We start from the raw sequence: 27457 nt of genomic DNA, 5'->3' as shown, positions 1-27457 counted from the left end.
GGACGTGCTCCTTGTATTTAAGGCTTACCACAGGGCAGGGCGGTGCCCCCCTTTTTTCCCGGAATAGGAGGTGAGGTTGCGCCTCCAAAAGACGCTGCTGCAGCCCTGTGATCTCGCACACCAAAAACACACACGCCCCGGCATTTGTGCAGCTTCCCCGGCCCGGCGTGGCACCCCAACAGGGCACCTGAGGGCGTTGCCTGGTGGAAGATTTGGACCAGATGTTGACCTGCTTGTCAGTCATTCCCACAGGGCTGTAATCTATCTGTGGCTAATTAGTAGCACTCCGGGAGACCTCGGGCTCGGTGTTTGTGTGTGGACGGGTAAAATTGAACTTTTCAGTTTTGCGCGTGCGCTTTGTTTTTGTTTACTTTATTTCTGCAGTAAATCATTTTCCACAAATGGCCCCGGCACCACATGTGTACAGCTTTGGTTTAGCCAGAGAGGTGAGACGTTACCAGGTGACGGAGGACTGTGTAGCATCCACATGTCACTCAACTGACCCCGGTGCTTGGGAACACCGAGGTAGGTTGAATTGCAAGGTTTATAGTGTGCATAAAGCAGTAAAGGTTGCTACTAGTAATGCCTTGCACGCTGCAATTTATCACAGTCGGGTCTGGAACTGGACGTGAATGCGACAACCAAGGGATTACTGGAGTGCCAAATGTATTTGTGGCGGACCAATTGCATCACTGGTGGGCCGCCGTCAATACATGGAAAATACTGGCTGTATTATTTCAGAGTTAGAGTCCGATTAGGTGTCAATCATGGCAACACATACCTGTATTTAAAACGAATAACGTGCTGGATGTGTGCACGTATTGTCCTTAATGAATTTGTTTCCTCTTCTAGTTGAAAACCGAGATGTCCAACATCATAAAGGGCATGATCATCCACTACACCGGCCAGAACAGAACCACTGAGCACACGTGGGACTACATTCAGAGGATGGTGAGTTGACGCCGCACGAACCATCTGCACTGTGTACGCTAGTACACAATATGTACACAATAGTATGCACACTGGCTCCCCAGAAAGTCAGGCGTTTGGGTTAAAAATAGGGCTGTTGAGCAAAAAATGGAGAAAGAAAATAATATTTTGATCAGTGCGTTTAGCTTCAACGCCCTGGCAGATGGTTCTCGTAACAAGACCTTGATCTGACCTTATATCGACTGTTGCTATCACATCGTCACGGATTATGTCACCTGGCAGAGGGAAGCAAGAGGTTACCGGTTACTGCCGGTATTTTTTTATGTATTTGCATACAAGTATCCCAACAATCTCTCGGCTGATTCCTTGCTTTGAACTGCAAGCTAAAATTTGGGTTATCTACTGTATATAAGTGCCGGACAATTGTATTGTGGGAACACTGGGATACATTGTGTCGAGTAAAATGGTAATGGTAATGGTAATGGTAATGGTAATGGTTTAATTTCATTTGAACATGCATCAGATTCCAATTGAGTGCATCCCATAATCAGTTCCCAGTTCCACATGTCCAAAAGGAGTAGGAAGAAGCAAAGCTTAAACTATATTAGGAAAGCAGGAAGTGAACAAATGTAACAGTTCCTGATTGTAAAAGTACCAGATGGAGGGGGTAGGATTTAATAAGCTTTGCTTCTTCCTACTCCTTTTGGACATGTGGAACTGGGAACTGATTATGGGATGCACTCAATTGGAATCAGATCAGAATCAGATCAGAATCAGAAAAGGTTTATTGCCATGTATGATCAAACACATACTAGGAATTTGTTTTGGTGTAGTAGGTGCATACACATCTATTAAAAAAGAATGAGAATACAAAATATGAAATACAAAATATGAAAATACAAAATATACAGAATAACAGTATAAATATATGTACACAGTCTGTTTTTGTTTGTTATTCCGGAAGTGCAGTCTGATTGTTTTTTTCCTAAGAGTCCAATGCATGTTCAAATGAAATTAAACCATTACCATTACCATTACCATTACCATTACTTTTATGGACAGAATGCAGCCAAGGCGTTGTGGGGTTTTGGTTTGGTGGCTGCCAGATTGGGTCTCTTGCTCGAGGCAGATGGGTTCAAAGGTCCAAAACAAAAAATAAAATAAAATTAAATTAAATAAAAAAAAAACATTTAAAAAATTTAAAAAAACATTAAAAAAAATAAAAACAAAAAAAACTTAAACTATATTAGGAAAGCAGGAAGTGAACAAATGTAACAGTTACTGATTGTAAAAGTACCAGATGGAGGGGTAGGATTTATTAAATCCTAATTATTTTATTTTATTTTATTTATTTATTTTTTTATTATTTTTATGTTTTGTTATTTTATTTTATTTATTTATTTATTTAAGTTTTTTTATGTTTTGTTATTTTATTTTTTATTTTATTTTTGTCACGTACCAAAGTACTCGGTGATATGAGCATCCAATGCCATAATGTGTACCATAGTGCGTGTCAATATAGTGATATATATAGCACATCATGACTGGTTCAAGACTCTTCATCCTTGTATTTAGCAAACATCAACTGCTTGTATTGTTTCTTGAATTGGCTCATCGTTGTGCATTGTTTGATTCCCTTACTCAATCCATTCCATAGTTTGATTCCACATACTGAAATGCTATGGCTAGCATAACGTAGTCCTAGCATAGAAGTGTTTCAAATGTACTTCTTCAATGTAAATCAATGTTTATGTATTGGTCATTTCTCTATATAGCATACGGCAGGGGTCGGCAACCTTTCCTATGAAAAGAGCCATTTCACCCACTTGCCCACTAAAGAAAAATAGCCTGGAGCCGCAAAACGTTGTATGTTTAAAACAACATTGGAGGGGAAAAAAAAGACGAGTTGGAGTACTCTTGCTAGTACTGGAGATAAACTTTTGTTTTTAAATGAGCTCTAATTTATTTTTTAGAATCGTCAAATAACTCATTAATAATAATTAATAACTCAAATAACTCAAAGTATTACTCATTTCCCTTCATGTTAACCTGTCAGAGAGAACTGGATAGCATCCTGTCTGCTCATTCAGTCACCAGTCAGAACTCAGTCAGGATGCATTCATGGTCTCACACAAAGTTGGATTTTTGTAAACTCATAACAAAGACGTGCATTTTCACCACACGGGTGCTAAAAAATATTCAAGCATTGCAAAGGGAGCCGCAACAAAGAGGCTGGAGAGCCACATGCGGCTCTGGAGCCGCGGGTTGCTGACCCCTGGCATACGGCATAAGCAGATTACGTAAGCTACATTCGACGTGTTTATGATGTGGAGCATCCTGGTTCCATGAGACGTTCCACCTAATGCAATGGTCTCTGGTGCTACGGTGACTGGAATACCAGTATTGTTTCTTCTCACTCCCCATCCCAGATGAAGTGCTGTGGGTGGACGGGGCCTGGCAACTGGTCCGACAACACTTGGATCAGGAACAGCTCTCTGAACCTCTATTCGTGTTCCTGTCGCAACGAGTCGCTGCCCGGCACGGAAATCAAGACGGAGGGCCTGTGCGAGCACCTGTCCGCAGAACTTCCTGTCTACGACACGGTACGCGATTAAGGTGCTCTACATGTGTAGAGTACCTTAAAATGGAATAAAATATGATCAGTAGAACTTCAAATAGATATTAGAAGAATGAAATATTGTGTACTTTGGTCATGTGAGGTGAGCACAAGGTGCGTCCTGCATGTTCCTCCATGGGTGTTCAAAACCAGGAAAACGCTGCTGTGCCATTGTCTCCATCTTGTTCCACAACGTCTCTCGCTTGGCCGTGTTGTGTTATTCTTCCCCTCCGCCACTCGGCCCAAACTCAATCGTTGTGTTTTGAAAAAGGCTCCGCTCACGTCCGGCTTGGATCCCATTCATCTCTCCTTTGTGTGTGCTACCCTTTTTTTTTTTTGCCTTTGTGAAATCATTCTTTTTGTCCTCCGCTTCCTCCGTTCTCCTTCAGGGTTGCATAACCAGCGTGGAGAAATGGCTCTTGGACAACTGTGGAGTTATTCTAGGCATCTGTGTTGGAGTAGCGGTGGTGGAGGTACGTCGCACCCCCTTATCATCATCATAAATCAATAATCAATAAATACATTCCCACATATACGCCACAACTTTGAACCCTGCGACTTATTCAGCGGTGTGGCTAAGTGGATATCAGTCCAATTCACAACAAGCTTGTCGACCCACTGGAATACACAGGAGATCGTTATATTTAACAGTCTAGCACAGGGGTCTCAAACTCAAATTACTTGGGGGCCACTGGAGCTAGGGTCTGGGTGAGACTGGTTTTCAGGTTTTCCAAAAAAAATAAAAAAAACACATTTATTAAAAACAGATATACAAAATTTTTCAGTGATTTGGTTCCGATTTTCTACAATAAAAGCTCTGATAAAATATACCACTGTTCTCAAATATCTCACTTTTTATTTTTCTACACAAAATAAGATGAAAAATAAATAAACAAATCAAGAATAAAGAAAATCAATCAATCAGTAATAAATAAATATAATAATAATAATAATAAAACGGCAAATAATAAAAACTTAAGAAAGCACATATAGTTGGTGGGTAGACAAATGATTTTTTTCATATTAAAATGAACAAAGCATTATTAGAGCCCTGTAGACATGACAAAACACGACTATAGTCACATTTATACTCTTTTTATTTACAACATATTGCGCAACTGCAGGGTCTTGAGACACATGCTAACTCGCAAACTAGAGAGCTAGCGACCTAAACGGTAGCCTTCGAGTTATTTCCTTTAAACTTAAAAAGCCAAAAACTTACCACTTCCACACGGATAGGGAGGATAACTATTAACAGTTATTTAACCTTTAACATGAACATGAATCAAACGTAATAATTTTTTCTGGGTACATGATACCATACAGCATCCATATCAAACTAACATTAAACTTTCATATCAAGGCGGGGGCCTCAAACTAGTGTCCTGCGGGCCCCACTTGGCCTTGTATACTTCTATGCTGTATAACAACATTGCATAAGATTGTCTCCTTATTATTGAGAAAAAGAACTTGAGCGGGATTGGGCTAAAAACATGTACTGATACAAGTTTAAAAAGTGAAAAAAAAATGCAAAAATCATAATGCATTTTGTTTGAGCAAACAATTTAATTGAAGGACAAGTGGCACAAAAAATGGTGGATGGAGCTGAACTGCCGTCTCTGTCCACCAGAGGGAGCCACAGGACCTGGAGTCCATAGGGAGGCTGAGGTCATTGCAGCTCCCCAAACAATGCCTTGCTCAGATGCAATACCATAAGGGTGTATACCGTTTTTAAACTCATATTGGTACATATTTGTATATATATATGTGAGGCATAAGTTGCTGTGTGGTGAGTTTAGTGTTCGAAGTAAGATGGCACTGTGGGTCAGACTGTTGTGTTAGACCAGGGGTCTCAAACACGCGGCCCGCGAAGGTTAAATAACAGTTAAAAGTTATCCTCCCTATCAGTGTGGAAGTGGTAAGTTTTTGGCTATTTAAGTTTAAAGGAAATAACTCGAGCAACTGACTGACTTCCTTCAAACCACCAAGATCTCATCGGACTGTTTTGGCTCCCCCCCCTTTCTGCAGCTTCTCGGGATGATCCTCTCCATGTGTCTGTGCAGGAGTGTTCTTCAGGAGGATTACACCAAAGTACCCAAGTACTGATGACAAGTACACAACACCACATGCACTCCTTCCCACCGGCCTGTATTAGCACCACACTGACAAAAACCACCACAAAACCTTTGAGAATAAAGTCTTACATGTACGATATATATACGCTGTACAAGAATTTTTGCCCGAGGACCCCACTTTCATAGCTGTCTCAGGCAATGCCCGAGTATTCAAATAATCTGAGATTTCGAGAACGGAGTAAATTATTGAGGAAAAAACACGTAATATTATAGACGGATACTTTTATTCCCCTAAATGTACCACTTTATTCTCAACGTCTTTTTCAACGTGGCTCTAAAACGTTCACATTCTTACACGTGCACACACACACACACACACACACACACATGGAGTTTGACACGCTCGTTGGACATAATTGACAAGTTTCCGTCTTCCGTGATGTCAGTGAAGCGCTCAGCAGAGAAGAGAGAGCACTTAAGTCAGATTTTCATAGTGACGCCGAGGCCTTTCCTTGCCTGGGGGGGGTAGGGGTAGTGAGTGAGTGAGTGAGCGGGCGGGGGCGGGGGCGGGGCTGCTGCGGTGTAGAGGGTCCGACACTCACTCCGACACGGCAGCTCATCATCGTTTGTTTATGATTTCAATATTTCAATATTCATCCCATCGTCTCGGTTTTTGATTCCTGCCCAGTTTAGTCATTCTACGTGTCCGTTACTCCATTTCAACACATTCGTTACGCAGGAAACCGGACGCTTTGTTCTTTTGCTCTTAACTTAATGGGAGATGAAGGCTTTTTTTGTATAATGTTCAAGAAAAAGTACTGCAAAGTATGTGGATTTGTAAGCTGTTGTTTTTTTTTTTTTTAAACGCATATTTTTCATCTTTCAGAAAAAGCAGTATTAAACATGAATCCACTTGTCTTTGTCTGCTTTGCTTTTTTTTTTTTTTTTTTTGAAATAATCCACTGATTAGACGAGGTACTTTCTCAGGGGAAGTGAAGCGGGGTTGCGTTTACGCGGTAGTACCGTCGATGACCAGCAGGTGGCAGCATACAGTCGCCGTAAAAAAAACCTTCATTAAAAGCGTTTATCAATTGAGCAAATTAGAATGGAGTAGTTTATGAATTATGAAGAATTGTAATAAAATTGATCAGTTGAGAAATTAATTAATCATGATTAATCACCATTAGCAACGATGTGTGAAAGATGGTCTTTTTACTGTATTTGTGGAACAAAAAGAGAAATGACAGGACACACATAAAAAGGACGCATTAAAAAAATGTCGTATTTTTCACATTTTCACACCCATTTATGGTCTTAAGTGTCTGTAGCGTTACATAGTTTTCGAGATAACGTAATAACTGTAGCCAGCTGACACAAATATTTGTATTTGTTTTTTAACCCATCATTTTTCTCCCACTATGTCACCATGGAGGCTCTGTAGTTTACAAACTTTGTCGAAAAAATGTCGCTGAAATTGCCAATAACTGTCATTAAACATTTAGCTATAAATGAGGCGTGTCCTAACTTTGGACTGGGCGTGTCCTAACTGTTGGCTAGGCGTGTCTTGTTCCGCTGTACAATGGCGCCCTCTGCTGTACAAACTTAGCACATACACGATCTCATTCACTCAGATCCTTTTTACATTGTGGATATTGGATGTTACATCTTTCCATTGACTTTAGATGCCTTCACTAAAAGGCTTAAAGCCGATGATGATGATGATAATGGAACCATTGGCAAGTTATCATTGTATCATTGTTTAATAACAAGTGTCCCTGAAAATGACGCCGGCGTTTGTGTTCAAAATAAATTGAAAAGTTCTGAATAGAATCTATGAAATTAGCTCTATGAACACTAACGATGCTAACATTAAAACAGCAGCATTTATAATGCTACATGTTACCATGATTATGTTAGTATGTTAGCATTTCTTGCTAGAAATGCTAACATACTAAAATATTATCATAGTCCCATTTTTAAGTGTTTTCATGGATTTTTTCTTGCTAGAAATTCTTGCTAGAAATGCTAACATACTAAAATATTATCATAGTCGGCGTAGATGCCGACGTTTGTGTTCAAAATAAGTTGCAACATTCTGAATAGAATCGATGAAATTAGCTCTATGAACACAAGCAATGCTAACATTAAAACAGTAGCATTTATCACGCTACATGTTACCATGATCATGTTAGTGTGTTAGCATTTCTTTGTAGAAATGCTAACATACTAAAATATTATCATAGTCGGCGTAGACGCCGACGTTTGTGTTCAAAATAAGTTGCAAAATTCTGAATAGAATCCATTTGTCATGCTACATGTTAGCATGATCATGTTTTAGTATGTTAGCATTTCTTGCTAGAAATGCTAACATACTAAAGTATTATCATAGTTGGTGTAGACGCCGACGTTTGTGTTCAAAATAAGTTGCAAAATTCTGAATAGAATCGATGAAATTAGCTCTATGAACACTAACAATGCTAACATTAAAACAGCAGCATTTATCATGCTACATGTTAGCATGATCATGTTTTAGTATGTTAGCATTTCTAGCAAGAAATGCTAACATACTAAAATATTATCATAGTCAGCGTAGACGCCGACGTTTGTGTTCAAAATAAGTTGCAAAATTCTGAATAGAATCCATTTGTCATGCTACATGTTAGCATGATCATGTTTTAGTATGTTAGCATTTCTTGCTAGAAATGTTAACATACTAAAGTATTATCATAGTTGGTGTAGACGCCGACGTTTGTGTTCAAAATAAGTTGCAAAATTCTGAATAGAATCGATGAAATTAGCTCTATGAACACTAACAATGCTAACATTAAAACAGCAGCATTTATCATGCTACATGTTAGCATGATCATGTTTTAGTATGTTAGCATTTCTAGCAAGAAATGCTAACATACTAAAATATTATCATAGTCAGCGTAGACGCCGACGTTTGTGTTCAAAATAAGTTGCAAAATTCTGAATAGAATCCATTTGTCATGCTACATGTTAGCATGATCATGTTTTAGTATGTTAGCATTTCTTGCTAGAAATGTTAACATACTAAAGTATTATCATAGTTGGTGTAGACGCCGACGTTTGTGTTCAAAATAAGTTGCAAAATTCTGAATAGAATCGATGAAATTAGCTCTATGAACACTAACAATGCTAACATTAAAACAGCAGCATTTATCATGCTACATGTTAGCATGATCATGTTTTAGTATGTTAGCATTTCTAGCAAGAAATGCTAACATACTAAAATATTATCATAGTCGGCGTAGACGCCGACGTTTGTGTTCAAAATAAGTTGCAAAATTCTGAATAGAATCGCTGAAATTAGCTCTATGAACACTAACAATGCTAACATTAAAACAGCAGCATTTATCATGCTACATGTTAGCATGATCATGCTAGCATGTTAGCATTTCTTGCTAGAAATGCTAACATACTAAAATATTATCATAGTCGGCGTAGATGCCGACGTTTGTGTTCAAAATAAGTTGCAACATTCTGAATAGAATCGATGAAATTAGCTCTATGAACACAAGCAATGCTAACATTAAAACAGCAGCATTTATCACGCTACATGTTACCATGATCATGTTAGTATGTTAGCATTTCTTTGTAGAAATGCTAACATACTAAAATATTATCACAGTCGGCGTAGACGCCGACGTTTGTGTTCAAAATAAGTTGCAACATTCTGAATAGAATCGATGAAATTAGCTTTATGAACACTAACAATGCTAACATTAAAACAGTAGCATTTATCACGCTACATGTTACCATGATCATGTTAGTGTGTTAGCATTTCTTTGTAGAAATGCTAACATACTAAAATATTATCATAGTCAGCGTAGACGCCGACGTTTGTGTTCAAAATAAGTTGCAAAATTCTGAATAGAATCCATTTGTCATGCTACATGTTAGCATGATCATGTTTTAGTATGTTAGCATTTCTAGCAAGAAATGCTAACATACTAAAGTATTATCATAGTTGGTGTAGACGCCGACGTTTGTGTTCAAAATAAGTTGCAAAATTCTGAATAGAATCGATGAAATTAGCTCTATGAACACTAACAATGCTAACATTAAAACAGCAGCATTTATCATGCTACATGTTAGCATGATCATGTTTTAGTATGTTAGCATTTCTAGCAAGAAATGCTAACATACTAAAATATTATCATAGTCGGCGTAGACGCCGACGTTTGTGTTCAAAATAAGTTGCAAAATTCTGAATAGAATCGATGAAATTAGCACTATGAACACAAACAATGCTAACATTAAAACAGTAGGATTTATCACGCTACATGTTACCATGATCATGTTAGCATTTCTTGCTAGAAACGCTAACATACTAAAATATTATCATAGTCGGCGTAGACGTTGACGTTTGTATTCAAAATAAGTTGCAAAATTCTGAATAGAATCGATGAAATTAGCTCTATGAACACTAACAATGCTAACATTAAAACAGCAGCATTTATCATGCTACATGTTAGCATGATCATGCTAGCATGTTAGCATTTCTTGCTAGAAATGCTAACATACTAAAATATTATCATAGTTGGCGTAGACGCCGACGTTTGTGTTCAAAATAAGTTGCAAAATTCTGAATAGAATCCATTTGTCATGCTACATGTTAGCATGATCATGTTTTAGTATGTTAGCATTTCTTGCTAGAAATGCTAACATACTAAAGTATTATCATAGTTGGTGTAGACGCCGACGTTTGTGTTCAAAATAAGTTGCAAAATTCTGAATAGAATCGATGAAATTAGCTCTATGAACACAAGCAATGCTAACATTAAAACAGTAGCATTTATCACGCTACATGTTACCATGATCATGTTAGTATGTTAGCATTTCTTTGTAGAAATGCTAACATACTAAAATATTATCACAGTCGACGTAGACGCCGACGTTTGTGTTCAAAATAAGTTGCAACATTCTGAATAGAATCGATGAAATTAGCTTTATGAACACAAGCAATGCTAACATTAAAACAGTAGCATTTATCACGCTACATGTTACCATGATCATGTTAGTGTGTTAGCATTTCTTTGTAGAAATGCTAACATACTAAAATATTATCATAGTCAGCGTAGACGCCGACGTTTGTGTTCAAAATAAGTTGCAAAATTCTGAATAGAATCCATTTGTCATGCTACATGTTAGCATGATCATGTTTTAGTATGTTAGCATTTCTTGCTAGAAATGCTAACATACTAAAGTATTATCATAGTTGGTGTAGACGCCGACGTTTGTGTTCAAAATAAGTTGCAAAATTCTGAATAGAATCGATGAAATTAGCTCTATGAACACTAACAATGCTAACATTAAAACAGCAGCATTTATCATGCTACATGTTAGCATGATCATGTTTTAGTATGTTAGCATTTCTAGCAAGAAATGCTAACATACTAAAATATTATCATAGTCAGCGTAGACGCCGACGTTTGTGTTCAAAATAAGTTGCAAAATTCTGAATAGAATCGATGAAATTAGCACTATGAACACAAACAATGCTAACATTAAAACAGTAGTATTTATCACGCTACATGTTACCATGATCATGTTAGCATTTCTTGCTAGAAATGCTAACATACTAAAATATTATCATAGTCGTCGTAGACGCCGACGTTTGTGTTCAAAATAAGTTGCAAAAGTCTGAATAGAATCGATGAAATTAGCTCTATGAACACTAACAATGCTAACATTAAAACAGCAGTATTTATCATGCTACATGTTAGCATGATCATGTTAGTATGTTAGCATTTCTTGCTAGAAATGAAAAGGACGTTCGCATTTCTAGCAAGAATTTCTTGCTAGAAATTTCTTGCTTGGACGTTAGCATTTCTAGCAAGCATTTCTTGCTAGAAATGCTAACATACTAAAATATTATCATAGTCCCATGTTTAAGTGTTTTTCATGGATTGACACCTCTAAAAACTATGCCAACAAGCATTTTTTTGCGAGTGTTATCATGCATAGCATTTTCAGGTTGACACTACGTATACAAACACTATGCTGGGAGTTAGCATTGTTAGCATTCTTGAAGTTGTTCCAATACAAGATTAATATTGAAGGTGTTATAGCGTTACTATGCTGCCTGGAGACATCCGCCATAAATATGATCCCCGCACAAGCTAGCCGGTTATTAAATCACTCATTTAGCGTATGTAAAATATCTATTTTTTCTATCTTTCTGCGTATTATTCTGCATTTTGTACTCTCACAGTGCACAGTAATAGCAACGTCGGGTTCTTATATTAGAAATGAGAGGCGAAAAGTCAGCAAGTTAGCAATGAAGTTGCTTCAAAAGTGCTAAGGGTGCTTTACTGCTTTTGCGCCACAAGAGGTCGCTGTTTCCCCTCAATACAATACAATACAGCCCACCTGACCTACAGGGAGTCCAGTACAGGATACAGTACTGTACTTCTCGTCGAATCGTTCACCAAAATTAATTTAATTAATATTAATTAGGTCATCCCTTCCAATAATCTGGGATGGGAATAATCTGAAGACCCCTGCTCCAAACGAATCAAGCAAACGTGCGTTTATGCTCCAAATATTCGTAATATTATAATAATATAATTACACAAAAAGAATGAATGCAGTGTAAATGTTATTTGTATAAATAAAGTATTTATTAGAGTGTCACTCCTACGTTTGACATGTATAAATATAAAGTTGAAGAAAAGGAAAGCATTAAATACATCTTATTTACACCTTGGATCTGTACAAAGACAAATGGTCCTCTGCTGTGCTGCGTTCAGGCCATCAGTCCAATGGGAGGCCTCAGGAATAGTTTTTTTTTTGACAGATTTGGGCTTTTGGTGTGGCCACGGAGAACGTGAAGCTGCTGAAGAGGAATGTACGTGGATGACTGACACTTCATCGTCACTACAATCGTCATCACGCGTGGCCAAACAGCAAATAGACAGGAAGAACACGTGATTGGCTGAAAACAAGGAAGCGTTGCAGTGCGTCGACCATTTTGCATTTTTAGCAGCGACTTAAATACACTTAAATATGTCTGCCACAAACGAGAAGAAAATAAAACACGCCATCCAGACCGCGACGGACTTTTCCCCCCTTCTATAGGACTTGGTAGATGAGGTCGGGGTCCTGGAGGCCGGTCGGGGACGGGACTTGTGCGGGCCCCGGGACGGAGGCCTCCCCGCCGGCGCGGAGGTCAGCTGACGGCGACCCGGGCGCCGCAAGGCCTCCGCCGGCGTCCGTGGAGATGCGCTCCACGATGCTGGACAGACAGTCCAGGCTGGAGACCACCGAGGGTCGCTCGGCCTTCGCGGAACCTGTACGTAAGCATCGGTCATTAATTTCCTTATTTACAAAAAACAACATATGCTTAAAATCTTTATTTACAAAGACAAAATATGCTTCATTCTCTTACCGGTGGGGGTGTCGGTAAAGAAGGCGCCTCCCCTCCTGTTGGAAGGGCAGCTGGGCCCGCTGAAGTCCGTCTATGATGATAATATAATAATCATTAGCATTGGCATCCGATAATCATTAGCATTGATTTCATTCACTGGACCCCGTGCTTATTTTTATCCACGTGAGTAAATCCATTGATTGATTGATTGAAGGTAGGGGCGGTGCATATTAATGACCATATAGTCCATATGTAAATATGGCACATATAGCCATATCTCTTATCTCACAATTCAAATGGTAATCATCATCACTAAGAAGAGCTAAAAATTATTTTTTATTATTATTATTATTATTGTTAATAATAATAATACAATTTTTAGCTCTTCTTAGTGATGATGATTACCATTTGAATTATTACTGTTAATAATAATAATAATACAATTATGTTACATTATTATTATTAACAATAATAATAATCAGAGGATAGAGTCATTTATTATTATTATTATTAATAATAATAATAATATTAGCAGCAACAGCAATGGTAGGAGTTGTCTATGGCCCATTTAAAATGGTAATAATGATCATTAAGAAGAGCTAATGATATACTAATATAAGCGTGAATGTAACATTATTATTATTATTATTATTATTATTGTTATTATTATTAGCTAGTATATTTTATATGGCCCATTTAAAATGGTAATAATAACCATCATTTAAAAAAAGCTAAAGTGGGATACTAAAATGAGTGCATTTAACAATATTATCATTTGCATTATTATTATTATTATTATTTTTATAGTATTTTATAATTTTCTTTATTATTAATATTAGTATTATGATCAGCTACGGTACAATTTAAAATGGTAATAATAATTATCATCATTAAGAAGTGCTAAAACAGTGCATTTAACATTACTATTATTATTACTATTATTATTATTATTATTATTATTATTATTATTATTATTAGCAGCTATGGTAGATTTTTCCATCTTAAATAAGATGATAAATGCTGGTTGAAATATGTAAATGAAGTTTTGGTGAGGATTGCATTACATGTAACATAATGACATTATAATGAAGTTAATGTTCTTATAATAATAATAATAATGTATTAGTATATTAGGTACTATGTATGTTATTGTAATACATATTACACTATTATAGAAGGAATGTTCCAAAATAATTAAAAATCGTTTTGGTTCCCGTTTCAGGAAAATAATAATAACATCCCAATAACAGCCTCTCACCATGCCGTCCGAGCAGTTGGACCGGGGGCTGGAGGCGTCCGAGTCCCCGCTGTAGTGCTCGATGACCGGGTAGTATCCGTCGTCGTGACCCCCCCGGAGCAGAGCCTGCAAGGACTCGATGTAGCTGATGGCGTTGCGGAGGATCTCCACCTTGGGTAGCCTCTGGTTGGGGTTGGCCGACGTGCACCTCTTCAGGGTCTCGAAGGCATCGTTGACCTTGCTCAGTCGTCGGCGCTCCCGCAGCGTGGCGGCCTTCCTGCGGTCCGCGTTGGTGGTCTTCCTCTTGCAGGCCTTGCAGGCCCACAGCAGGCAGCGGCCCGCCTGGTGGTGCCCGCTGGGGGCTCGGACGTGCTCGTCCTCGTCCGCTTGGCGGTGCTGGTGGTGGGACGAGGGCGACGTCGAGGACGGGGACGACGAGGTGGAGGACGAGTCGTCGGGCTTGAGGAGCCCCACGTGGACCAGACGGGGGTCCAGGTCCTCGAAGAAGTGCATGTCGCTGGTGTTGAAGCAGGGGTCGTCGTAGAAGTCGTCGGCCGCCGCCATTGGGAACGAGATGTCCGACAACTCCATGCTGGTTCCGACCCTGACCCGAACCGGCCCCGAACGGAAACGAGATCCAGACCAAATCGGAGGCGGAAAACGGTACTGGTGTGTGTCCGTGTGTGTTAATGTGTGCTCATGCGTGTTCGTGCGTGTGATGTGTGACGTAGACTCCACTCGCTGACACCTCTGGACCTTCACGCGCTGACCTGGACCCTCTTATACCTGAGAGGTCAGACGGGGGCGGGCTTTAGAATATGACGTCGTTCGAGGCTCGGCCAATCGTGTGACAGCGGGAGGGGTTTACAACTTCATGCCAATTAGGCTCCAATTACCCCCCCATAACTTTCCTGTGACTGTGCCCCCCCCCCCCAACCACGCGTGTTGTTATTCTACTAAATATGTTTCCAGATGGAAAAGGAACTTATGACGATGATATATGAACTCATTCAAATATATTTAACATTGTCATTCTTTCATTGAAATATTTTTAAAGTAATTATTAATAATTATTAATAATTAGTAATAGTTATTTGTCTCGGCCAACACTGTCTATTTGATCTTATTCACCTTTAATATCAAACATGTAGCATTTTAATATTTACATTTACATTTCGAAACACGATCATTAAACACTTGGACATTGAATGCACCATCCCGGTAATCCTAGTCCTTCCAAAGCAGTAAACAGGTTCCCAAAAACATTCCTGGCAGGTTCTAGAAGCCTCTGACACAGTGGCGCCTTCTTTTTTTCCCCCGCCTGTGACGTCATCGTCTTTGGACCGTAGGGCCCCGATGGGATGCACTTGCCGCTTCCATCCGCTGGGGGTCACTGCAGAGCACGTCCACTGCAATCCGTAATAAACCTCGATGGCTTCTCCCTGTGAATGATTCGCTCGCACGTGACAAACACTTCCGGAATAAGAACAGCTCTAAATATTATCTATAAATGGAATAAAATGTGCAAATATCAGGTAGCCATCAAATAAAATATATCAATAAAATGATTGTAAATAGAATAGATGTGGAAGTAAAACCATAAGCTATAAATAGAATACAATATATAAATAAAATGTTAGAAATTGAATTCAATGTGTCAAAAAGCGGTAAAAAAAAATATGTAACTCCAATAAAAAGTTTAAATCAAATGATAAAAAGGTAAATTATAGATAAAATAACATGGACTAAAATGAATATGTGACAAAGTGAAGCCGTATCAGTATTATACAATTATTATTATTATTTATTTTTTTTATTAGCTAGATTTTTATATGGCCCATTTAAAATGGTAAAAATAATCATCATTAAAAAAGCTAAAGTGGGGTACTAAAATATGAGTGCATTTAACAATTTTTTATTTGCATTATTATTTTTTTTTATAGTATTTTATAATTTTCTTTATTATTAATATGAGTATTATGATCAGCTACGGTACCATTTAAAATGGTAATAATAATCATCATTAAGAAGTGCTAAAATGGTATACAAATACAACAGTGCATTTAACATTATTATTATTATTATTATTATTATTATTATTATTATTATTATTATTATTATTATTATTATTATTATTATTATCTGTCATTTTTTCTGTCCAATATCTATGTTGTGTCAGGGTGAAGATGGAGATGATGGTACTCTCGGGCGTGTTTACATGGTTTGTAGGGCTTGCTATGATATGCTGTGATGTCATTCTGCAGTTCATTCCTTTAGTCGTTGAGTAGTGCGTTCATCTAATAAACGCTAATCCCACGCTACGTGATAGCTAGCGTGAAGTGCCCCCCCCCCCTCCCCCCCGCCCCCCCACAGACGATAACGAGGTGTCCTAAAGCGCCGCTGATTGGGTTTGGACCCCAACCCTCAAAGCCTTTTTTACGCCACTCGTAAAGCGTGACAGGTCGTCTCGCTGCACGCCCGTGTCAGCGCCGCCACGCCGACGCCATCTGGAAACGCCATCAGCGCCCGCCGCCTCCCCTCGGCCATCGCCGCTATCAATCTCCGCAATTTTCCGCAACACGGAGGTGTAAAAGTACACCCATGTTCACCGCCCCCCCCCCCCCGGTCCTCAGGGCCTCCTGAAGACCTCTGCTTGGACGAGACTGCAGACCAAACTGTGGTGATTGATTTCCAGTAGCCGGTTAGCTACGTTAGCTATGTTAGCTACGGTTTCATACGTGACTGTTAACAGCAATCACAGTCACGAGCTCAGCCCTCAGCCTTATTCTCATGAAAGATCGACTCAGAAGTCAATCCCAATTCTTTGACAAATTTCCACAAACGCAACACAGTCACACTTAGCACTATCATGCATGCTAACATTAGCATAGTAGCATATTTAGCCATTTTCACTAGCGTTAACAATGACAGACACTTAGCACTATAGTATGTTAGTATCATGTAGTATCATGTAGTATCATGTAGTATCATGTAGTATCATGTAGTATCATGTAGTATCATGTAGTATCATTAGTATCGTGTAGTATCATGTATTATCATGTTAGCATCTTATCATGCTAATGTTGACATTAGCATGTCAGTATCATTAGTATCATTAGTATCATTAGTATCATTAGTATCATTAGTATCATTAGTATCATTAGTATCATTAGTATCATTAGTATCATTAGTATCATGTATTATCATGTAGTATTATGTATTATCATGTTAGCATCATGTAGTATCATGTATTATCATGTTAGCATCTTATCATGCTAATGTTAATATTAGCTTGTTAGTATCATTAGTATCATGTTGTATCATGTATTATCATGTTAGCATCTCATCATGCTAATGTTAACATTAGCTTGTTAGTATCATTAGTATCATGTAGTGTCATGTATTATCATGTTAGCATCATGTAGTATCATGTATTATCGTGTTAGCATCATGTAGTATCATGAATTATCATGTTAGCATCTTATCATGCTAATGTAAATATTAGCATGTTAGTATCATTAGTATCATATAGTGTCATGTATTATCATGTTAGCATCATGTAGTATCATGTATTATCGTGTTAGCATCATGTAGTATCATGAATTATCATGTTAGCATCTTATCATGCTAATGTAAATATTAGCATGTTAGTATCATTAGTATCATGTTAGCATCTTATCATGCTAATGTTAGCATTAGCATGTTAGTATCATTAGTATCATGTAGTATCATGTATTATAATGTTAGCCTCATGCAGTATCATGTATTATCATGTTAGCCTCATGTAGTATCATGTATTATCATTGTAGTATCATATATTATCATGTTAGCATCTTATCATGCTAATGTTAATATTGGCATGTTAGTATCATTAGTATCATGTTGTATCATGTATTATCATGTTAGCATCTTATCATGCTAATGTTAACATTAGCATGTTAGTGTCATTAGTATCATATAGTATCATGTATTATCATACTAGCATCTTATCATGCTAATGCTAACACTAGAATGCAGCATGCTTACAATAAATAAAAAGTCAAGAATGAGCTAAAAATAGAAAGTCATGTGATCTGTAAACGGTTGAGTGATATTTCATTCCAAATGTCTTTTGTGGAATGATGACGGAAGAGTGCCCTTTGACCTTTTATCTTAATATTTCATATTTACTCACTGTACCTAATGTTATGGCACCACAATCATCATCATCATCATCACATCCCTTTCATGTTCTTCATCCTAGTTGATGAGTGACAGGGCAGCCTGGACACTGGGGTCAGGGGTCAACTGGTCCAGACACCACCCCACCCCCACCCACCCACCCCCGCCTCCTTCAGAGTCACAGTAACCCTGGATTGGACCCCTCAGGAAGCTCACCTGGACCCTCCGTGTGTGCATCAGGTGAGCCAACGTGGCACTATATCATATCCATACATTATTATTATTATTGTTATTATTATTATCTTTTAAAGCAGTGATTTTCAACCACTGTAGTGTACCTTGAGAAACCGTCAGGTGTGCCGTGAGGAATTATCCAATATCACTTTTTATAATTAACATTTATTAATCATCATTTGCAAATATGATGTCAATAGCCATTATGTCAATAGTATACATGGACCCAAATATTCCAATTCACTTTGGTTTATTTGCTCAAACGGAAAGAATTGAACAGGGATGGAATATTCCTTTAACCAATCCGATTGAGGTATCTTGTACCCGCTCAAACGGAAAGTTGTCAGACTGCGTTCTTCTTCTTCTTCTGTTGTTTATTGGCGGTTGGCAAGCAGCTTTCGTGTGCATTAGCGCCATCTGTGGAACACAATCTAAACCCTTCTATACTTTATTCACAAGTCCAGTTTTATTAAAAAAGAAAATATATATCTATATAAAACATGTCCTGAGTTTAATTATAAAATATTATCAAGATTGAATTTGATCTTTTCCTGTTTAAATTGATCCCGGGTGCGTTCTTTCAGCGCATGCTCAGATATGACGTAACACGCAGATCCACACGTTCTTCACTTTTAAAAATGGAGGCCAGCAATCGGCACTGGACTAAGCAAAGTTTGTTTTGGATTCAAATTAAAATTCCAAGACTGGACAGACGGAAAAACTGGCAATACGGAGTTATTCCAACAAGTGAAAGAAAAACTCAAGGAAGTCGGTATCACGTGATGTTGATGTTTACGTTTTACTGGGCATGCCCTATTGATATCTATTCTGGTTTGATTTTCACGGCGCATGTAGACAAGAGATTGGAATATTCCTTTCCGTGGATACCATTGTTTCCCGAGAAAGGTGATTGGGAAAGAGAAAAAGTGTTGATGTAAAAACATGGCTACTGTGGAGTGTCTGTGGTGTAAAGACTAGCATAGCAATGTAATATCGGTCCGTGTGGCAACACCTACCTTGTTCCTCCCGTAGACTTATTGATGCACGTGTGAGGTCGTGGTGACATTTTGGAACATTTTTGGTTAGCGGTGTGCCGCAACATTTTTACAATGTAAAAAAAAAAAGGTTGAAAAACACTGCTTTAAAGATGTCTCACACATGATCAGTGTTTTTGTTGCTATTCTTTGAAGTGACTGACGCACGCACTAGCATAGCATCATGCTATTTATTTGCGTTATCTTTTCAAGTATTTGTTAGCATTCTCTTGTGTGGGCCAAAACATGACATTGTCTCATTTAGTCCAAAAGCAGTAAATCAGCTACTGTGTGTGTGTGTGTGTGTGTGTGTGTGTGTGTGTTGTCATGTTGTATGGTTACAGCAGGCAGCAGGTGTGAAGGCAGACACCTCTACCATTTATGAACTACTGTTTGTCTCCTTGGTGTGTGTGTGTGTGTGTGTGTGTGTGTGTGTGTGTGTGTGTGTGTGTGTGTGTGTGAGTGAGTACATCCAGCCTGGTAAAGGAAGAAAAACATTGCTGGGTGGCAACCATGTGACCTGGAGGCAACGGGCATCCTGTACACACTTGGCAGATAAAAGTCAATAACGGTGGGAGCTCATCACTAAACTCATCACACACCAACTTAACACTCAAGATGTATAATTAAACCAGCTCAACCGAATCATTCATTTATTTATTTTCTACCACTTATCCTAACGAGGGTGGCGGGAGGGGGTGCTGGAGCCTATCCCAGCTGCTGTCTTGGGGCGAGAGGCGGTGTACACCCTGGACTGGTGGCCAGCCAATCACAGCGCACATATAGACAAACAACCATTCACACTCACATTCATACCTATGGACAATTTGGAGTGGCTAATTAACCTAGCATGTTTTTGGAATGTGGGAGGAAACCGGAGTACCCGGAGAAAACCCGGAGAACATGCAAACTCCACACAGAGAGATGGCCGAGGGTGGAATTGAACCCTGGGAGAAAACCCACGCATGCATTCTTACAAAGAACACTAAACTCATCACACACCAACTTAACACTCAAGATGTATAATTAAACCAGCTCAACCGAATCATTCATTTATTCATTTTCTACCACTTATCCTAACGAGGGTGGCGGGAGGGGGTGCTGGAGCCTATCCCAGCTGCTGTCTTGGGGCGAGAGGCGGGGTACACCCTGGACTGGTGGCCAGCCAATCCCAGGGCACATATAGACAAACAACCATTCACACTCACATTCATACCTATGGACAATTTGGAGTGGCTAATTAACCTAGCATGTTTTTGGAATGCGGGAGGAAACCGGAGTACCCGGAGAAAACCCGGAGAACATGCAAACTCCACACAGAGAGATGGCCGAGGGTGGAATTGAACCCTGGGAGAAAACCCACGCATGCATTCCTACAAAGAACACTAAACTCATTACACACCAACTTAACACTCAAGATGTATAATTAAACCAGCTCAACGGAATCATTCATTTATTCATTTTCTACCACTTATCCTCACAAGGGTTGCATTGGGTGCTGGAGCCTATCCCAGCTGTCTTCGGGCGAGAGGCGGGGTACACCCTGGACTGGTGGCCAGCCAATCACAGGGCACATATAGACAAACAACCATTCACACTCACATTCATACCTATGGACAATTTGGAGTGGCTAATTAACCTAGCATGTTTTTGGAATGTGGGAGGAAACCGGAGTACCCGGAGAAAACCCGGAGAACTTGCAAACTCCACACAGAGATGGAATTGAACTCGGGTCTCCTAGCACACATGGTCTTGATACCACACAGCAAAGGTACAATACAAGAACCTACAGAACTGGGGTGTTTGAAAGCCAGTGGTGTTTTGGGGGGGGGGCGGTGCGCGGTCACGGCGGTCTTTTTTTTTGGGGGGGGGGGCAGCTGTTGTGTTGAGAATGTTGAGTCATCATCTTTCAAGCGTTGTCGTTAGGGACCTTAATGGAGGTCTTTGCTAGATCCCATCGCTGATGATTCTCGAAAAGGCAGCGTGGGCGCCTTCATTACCCACAATGCCACTGAAATATACACCAGCAGTATTTTGTGTGTTTTTTGTGAAGTACTTGACGTCTTGTTAGACATGTGTGTGTGTGACGCTTTCGCCACATTACATGTGCGTTAAGGTTGTGATGAGCACATCAGACTCATGACACTCGGGTTACACCCCCCCCCCCCCCGCCCCCTCCGCGCACGTTTTGGGTGGGTGTGGGCGTCTACTCTTGTGTGGTCTGTGACCTTTCAACCTGCAGGTGACGAGCCTCTTCTTGCCAGAATCAACACACTACTAAGCGGGAGTGTTGTCGCCATAGCGATGCGTCGGACATTATTGAACATCCGGCAGCATCACGTCAGGCAAATTCTGTGAGACTTTGACAAATAATGCGAGATTTTTAGAGAATTTTGGTGATCCTAAAGCGGGGTGTTTGATGTGTGTCTGATGACGCTGAGCTTTCGGTAAAATCGATTCCTGAATTATTTGGTGTAATTGAACGCATCACAGGAGCAGAAAAAGTTCAAAAAAACAAGAAATGACATTTTATCAGAACCAGGACCACCTCGACATGTCTCACTGGGTGGTATGTTTAAGGCCCAAACGTGTGTCCGGTATTGTCTCATAAGGTCCCCCCACAGGCGGACCTCATGAGAGACTGGTGTTTACTTTCAGCATTTGATTCCCAGCATGCTCGCCCCTGAGCTCCAGAGGGGCGTCCCCGGCAGCTGAGCAGCACCGGGAGCGACTCGAGAGCGTCCTCCACATGTCGTCTCCTAACGATGTTGTTCTCCGTCCTGGTGGTCCGCCGCGCTCTCTTGCTACGTTTTCATCACAAATGGCGACGTATGTAGGTGTCGACTATCGGCCGCTTGACGATCACTTCCTTTACCAAATGTCTTTCAGGCGGTTACGTCATAAAGTGTCACCACACACGCGGAAGTAAGAAGAAGCCGAGCGGCGAATGCTAAAAGTCCGGAGCGTCGCTAGTATCATTAGTATCATTAGTATAATTAGTATCATTAGTATCATTAGTATCATGTTGTATCATGTATTATCATGTTATCATCTCATCATGCTAATGTTAACATTAGCATGTTAGTATCATTAGTATCATGTAGTGTCATGTATTATTGTGTTAGCATCATGTAGTATCATGAATTATCATGTTAGCATCTTATCATGCTAATGTAAATATTAGCATGTTAGTATCATTAGTATCATGTATTATCATGTTAGCATCTTATCATGCTAATGTTAGCATTAGCATGTTAGTATCATTAGTATCATGTTGTATCATGTATTATCATGTTAGCCTCATGCAGTATCATGTATTATCATTGTAGTATCATCTATTATCATGATAGCATCTTATCATGCTAATGTTAATATTGGCATGTTAGTATCATTAGTATCATGTTGTATCATGTATTATCATTTTATCATCTCATCATGCTAATGTTAACATTAGCATGTTAGTATCATTAGTATCATGTAGTGTCATGTATTATCATGTTAGCATCATGTAGTATCATGTATTATTGTGTTAGCATCATGTAGTATCATGAATTATCATGTTAGCATCTTATCATGCTAATGTAAATATTAGCATGTTAGTATCATTAGTATCATGTATTATCATGTTAGCATCTTATCATGCTAATGTTAGCATTAGCATGTTAGTATCATTAGTATCATGTTGTATCATGTATTATCATGTTAGCCTCATGCAGTATCATGTATTATCATTGTAGTATCATCTATTATCATGATAGCATCTTATCATGCTAATGTTAATATTGGCATGTTAGTATCATTAGTATCATGTTGTATCATGTATTATCATGTTATCATCTCATCATGCTAATGTTAACATTAGCATGTTAGTATCATTAGTATCATGTAGTGTCATGTATTATCATGTTAGCATCATGTAGTATCATGTATTATTGTGTTAGCATCATGTAGTATCATGAATTATCATGTTAGCATCTTATCATGCTAATGTAAATATTAGCATGTTAGTATCATTAGTATCATGTATTATCATGTTAGCATCTTATCATGCTAATGTTAGCATTAGCATGTTAGTATCATTAGTATCATGTTGTATCATGTATTATCATGTTAGCCTCATGCAGTATCATGTATTATCATTGTAGTATCATCTATTATCATGATAGCATCTTATCATGCTAATGTTAATATTGGCATGTTAGTATCATTAGTATCATGTTGTATCATGTATTATCATGTTATCATCTCATCATGCTAATGTTAACATTGGCATGTTAGTATCATTAGTATCATGTAGTGTCATGTATTATCATGTTAGCATCATGTAGTATCATGTATTATTGTGTTAGCATCATGTAGTATCATGAATTATCATGTTAGCATCTTATCATGCTAATGTAAATATTAGCATGTTAGTATCATTAGTATCATGTATTATCATGTTAGCATCTTATCATGCTAATGTTAGCATTAGCATGTTAGTATCATTAGTATCATGTTGTATCATGTATTATCATGTTAGCCTCATGCAGTATCATGTATTATCATTGTAGTATCATCTATTATCATGATAGCATCTTATCATGCTAATGTTAATATTGGCATGTTAGTATCATTAGTATCATGTTGTATCATGTATTATCATGTTATCATCTCATCATGCTAATGTTAACATTGGCATGTTAGTATCATTAGTATCATGTAGTGTCATGTATTATCATGTTAGCATCATGTAGTATCATGTATTATTGTGTTAGCATCATGTAGTATCATGAATTATCATGTTAGCATCTTATCATGCTAATGTAAATATTAGCATGTTAGTATCATTAGTATCATGTATTATCATGTTAGCATCTTATCATGCTAATGTTAGCATTAGCATGTTAGTATCATTAGTATCATGTTGTATCATGTATTATCATGTTAGCCTCATGCAGTATCATGTATTATCATTGTAGTATCATCTATTATCATGATAGCATCTTATCATGCTAATGTTAATATTGGCATGTTAGTATCATTAGTATCATGTTGTATCATGTATTATCATGTTAGCATCTTATCATGCTAATGTTAACATTAGCATGTTAGTGTCATTAGTATCATTAGTATCATATAGTATCATGTATTATCATGTTAGCATCTTATCATGCTAATGTTAACATTAGAATGCAGCATGCTTACAATAAATAAAAAGTCAAGAATGAGCTAAAAATAGAAAGTCATGTGATCTGTAAACGGTTGAGTGATATTTCATTCCAAATGTCTTTTGTGGAATGATGACGGAAGAGTGCCCTTTGACCTTTTATGTTAATATTTCATATTTATTCACTTGTTCGCTTGACGATCACTTCCTTTACCAAATGTCTTTCAGGCGGTTACGTAATAAAGTGTCACCACACACGCATAAGTAAGAAGAAGCCGAGCGGCGAATGCTAAAAGTCCGGAACGTTGCTAGTCATGTGATATCCCTGGAGGTTTTGTGCTGCCATTAGCCGCTTGGCGCACGCTACGCTCCGCGTTATGGATTTAGTCGCTGTCAGCACTTGACGCAGCATTTGAGCGTTTCATGAACACATGTCACTCTCAATGCTCGACAGTGTGTGTGTGTGTGTGTGTGTGTGTGTGTGTGGCCAGCTGTCACGTCCATGTGTTTTCCTTCACGCTTCCTCCATTCCTCATTGAGAGCATCAGGAAGGCCTAACTTCCCACAACGCGCCTCCCTGCGCCCCCAGAGTTCTCATTGAAGCTTTTTCACATAGGCTTGATCTGACCCGGATCAAGTGTCCCGTGCGGCTCGCTGGGGCCCTGCCAGGCGCTCTTGACCGCTGAGTCCGCTGGTTTGATTCCCAGCGGGGCGTGGAGCGTGTGCACTTATAGCGTCCGTGCACAGGTCCTCCTGGATGGTCACATGATATTCAATACCTGCTCCCATTCGACCAATGAAATGTTTGTAGGTGACTTACTTTTATGTGAAGGTGGAACTAGACGTGGCGCTAATGCTAATGCTAATGATAATGCTAATAAGAACTGCTGATGACCTCACAGACGAACCATTCGGATATTTTGTAAAGATGCTAAGAAGAAGAAAACTGCATCAGCTTTGTGATATACCCCCCCCCCTCCATTTTTTTACATGATTCCCATACTATTTTCACTTTTTTCACGTATCATTATTTTTGCTTGATCCCAATTTATTATTTATTCAAAATTTTAATATTTAATAAATTTTCTCGTAATAATCTTTATTTATTTTTATTTTTTTTATTATAATTAATTTTATTCTCATAAAATTGCAACATTTTAAACTTTAAATTTAAACTTTCTTCTTGTAAACATCTTTATAATAATAATATTATTATAATAATATATAATAATAATAATATTAAATATTATAATATTAAAATCATAATATTTTCACTTTATTCTCATATCGTTACAACTGCATTTTGCAAATATGACAATTTTATTTGGTGTTTTGTTTGTTACTCATTATATTACAAGCAATATTATATATAATATATATATTATTGAATATTTATAGTTATTTTATTATAGTTATTTTTCATCATAATAATACAAGTTTATTCTTGTAAATTTGCAAATGTTTTTTGGTAGAATACGAGTCCCATATTATTTTCACTTTTTTCATGTATTGTTATTTTTGCTTGATGCCAATTTATTATTTATTCAGAATTTTAATATTTAATAATTTTCCCTCATAATAATTTTTATTTATTTAAAAAAAAAATTGTGATTCATTTTATTCTCATAAAAGGGCAACATTTTAAGCTTTAAATTTAAACTTTCTTCTTGTAAACATCTTTATAATAATAATATTATAATAATAATATTAAATATTATAATAATAAAAGCACAATATTTTCATTTTATTCTCATATCGTTACAACCTCATTTTGCAAATATGACAATTTTATTTGGTGTTTGTTACTCATCATATTACAACCAATATTATATATAATATATATTCTTTAATATTTATAGTTATTTTATTATAGTTATTTTTCATCATAATAATACAAGATTATTTTTGTAAATTTGCAAACGTTTTTTGGTAGAATATGACTTTTTCCTCGTAATATTTTGACTTTATTCTCCCACGTGTTTAGGAAATGTGGGCGCATGCGGCGTTAGCTTTGGCAGCCATGACAGTTTGCCTCATGGCTCGCAGCTCATAAGACGGCGTCACATCACGTATGTGAATGTTAGCGGCGATGACATCACGTTGATCCGTGTTAAAACGTGTTCTCATGTCCGCTCTTTGACACGCTCCATCGTGACGCGGCGTAAAGTTCCACCTGCTGCCCTGGGCGAGCACCAGCGAATAGTTGTGATGTTCCGTAATGCTGCTTCTCTGAGAGCTTTTCTTCTCCGTGGATTTAGACAAACCGCAGCGTCTAATCCCATTTTCCACTCTCACACGCTGGCAAGGAGCACAGGCGCCATGCTCCCCTCCGCACCCCACCCGGGCGGCACTCAGCCAGGACGTGTGGGGGGTCCCACAACACATGGAACGGCCCGTGTGTGTGTGTTGAAAGAGAGGACCAAGCTGTTTTTTTTTTTTTTTTTGGTCTGCTCTCCTTCATCATCAACTCGGAGATGATAGACGTGATCTTTTCAGATTTGTGATGTCACAAGGATCTGCAAAAACGTCTCAACCTGAGAACCCAAACAACTTGACTCCAGTCCCTCAGACTTGAAACTTAATAGAACCCACTCAGATGTATCTCTTATCTGGACTAAGATCCTGAC

At 38.3% G+C, this 27457-nt stretch overlaps 3 protein-coding genes across 8 annotated transcripts in view; 2 read left to right on the top strand and 1 right to left on the bottom strand.

Annotated features, from left to right (window-relative positions):
* cd82b (CD82 molecule b) overlaps positions 1-6539 on the top strand; it is a 36343-nt gene extending 29804 nt beyond the window's left edge. The window contains exons 6-9 of the mRNA XM_058075203.1: positions 853-951; positions 3360-3533; positions 3937-4020; positions 5576-6539. Of these exons, the coding sequence (XP_057931186.1) occupies positions 853-951; positions 3360-3533; positions 3937-4020; positions 5576-5653 (435 nt within the window). The 3' untranslated portion in view covers positions 5654-6539. The remainder of the gene's footprint in view (positions 1-852; positions 952-3359; positions 3534-3936; positions 4021-5575) is intronic.
* Positions 6540-12153: 5614 nt separating this feature from the next.
* On the bottom strand, positions 12154-14990 carry LOC131130721 (myoblast determination protein 1 homolog). Its single transcript, XM_058074589.1, has 3 exons — positions 14274-14990; positions 13037-13106; positions 12154-12938 (listed from the first exon to the last, which is right to left on the bottom strand). The coding sequence occupies exons 1-3, from the start codon at positions 14841-14843 to the stop codon at positions 12721-12723; spliced, it is 858 nt and encodes a 285-aa protein (XP_057930572.1). The 5' UTR covers positions 14844-14990; the 3' UTR covers positions 12154-12720.
* Positions 12452-27457, top strand: part of LOC131130718 (voltage-dependent calcium channel subunit alpha-2/delta-4-like) — an 80584-nt gene continuing 65578 nt past the window's right edge. For 3 of the 6 annotated variants that reach the window (XM_058074573.1, XM_058074572.1, XM_058074570.1), the window contains exons 1-3: positions 12452-12940; positions 14238-14915; positions 18496-18653. The gene's annotated coding sequence lies outside the window, so the exon portion shown is untranslated. The remainder of the gene's footprint in view (positions 12941-14237; positions 14916-18495; positions 18654-27457) is intronic. The other 3 variants (XM_058074580.1, XM_058074579.1, XM_058074578.1) reach the window with 3 other exon arrangements.

This window comes from Doryrhamphus excisus, chromosome 6 (assembly GCF_030265055.1).
Source record: "Doryrhamphus excisus isolate RoL2022-K1 chromosome 6, RoL_Dexc_1.0, whole genome shotgun sequence".
Taxonomy (NCBI): Eukaryota; Metazoa; Chordata; class Actinopteri; order Syngnathiformes; family Syngnathidae; genus Doryrhamphus; species Doryrhamphus excisus.
This window is presented reverse-complemented; position numbering and strand designations above follow the sequence as displayed.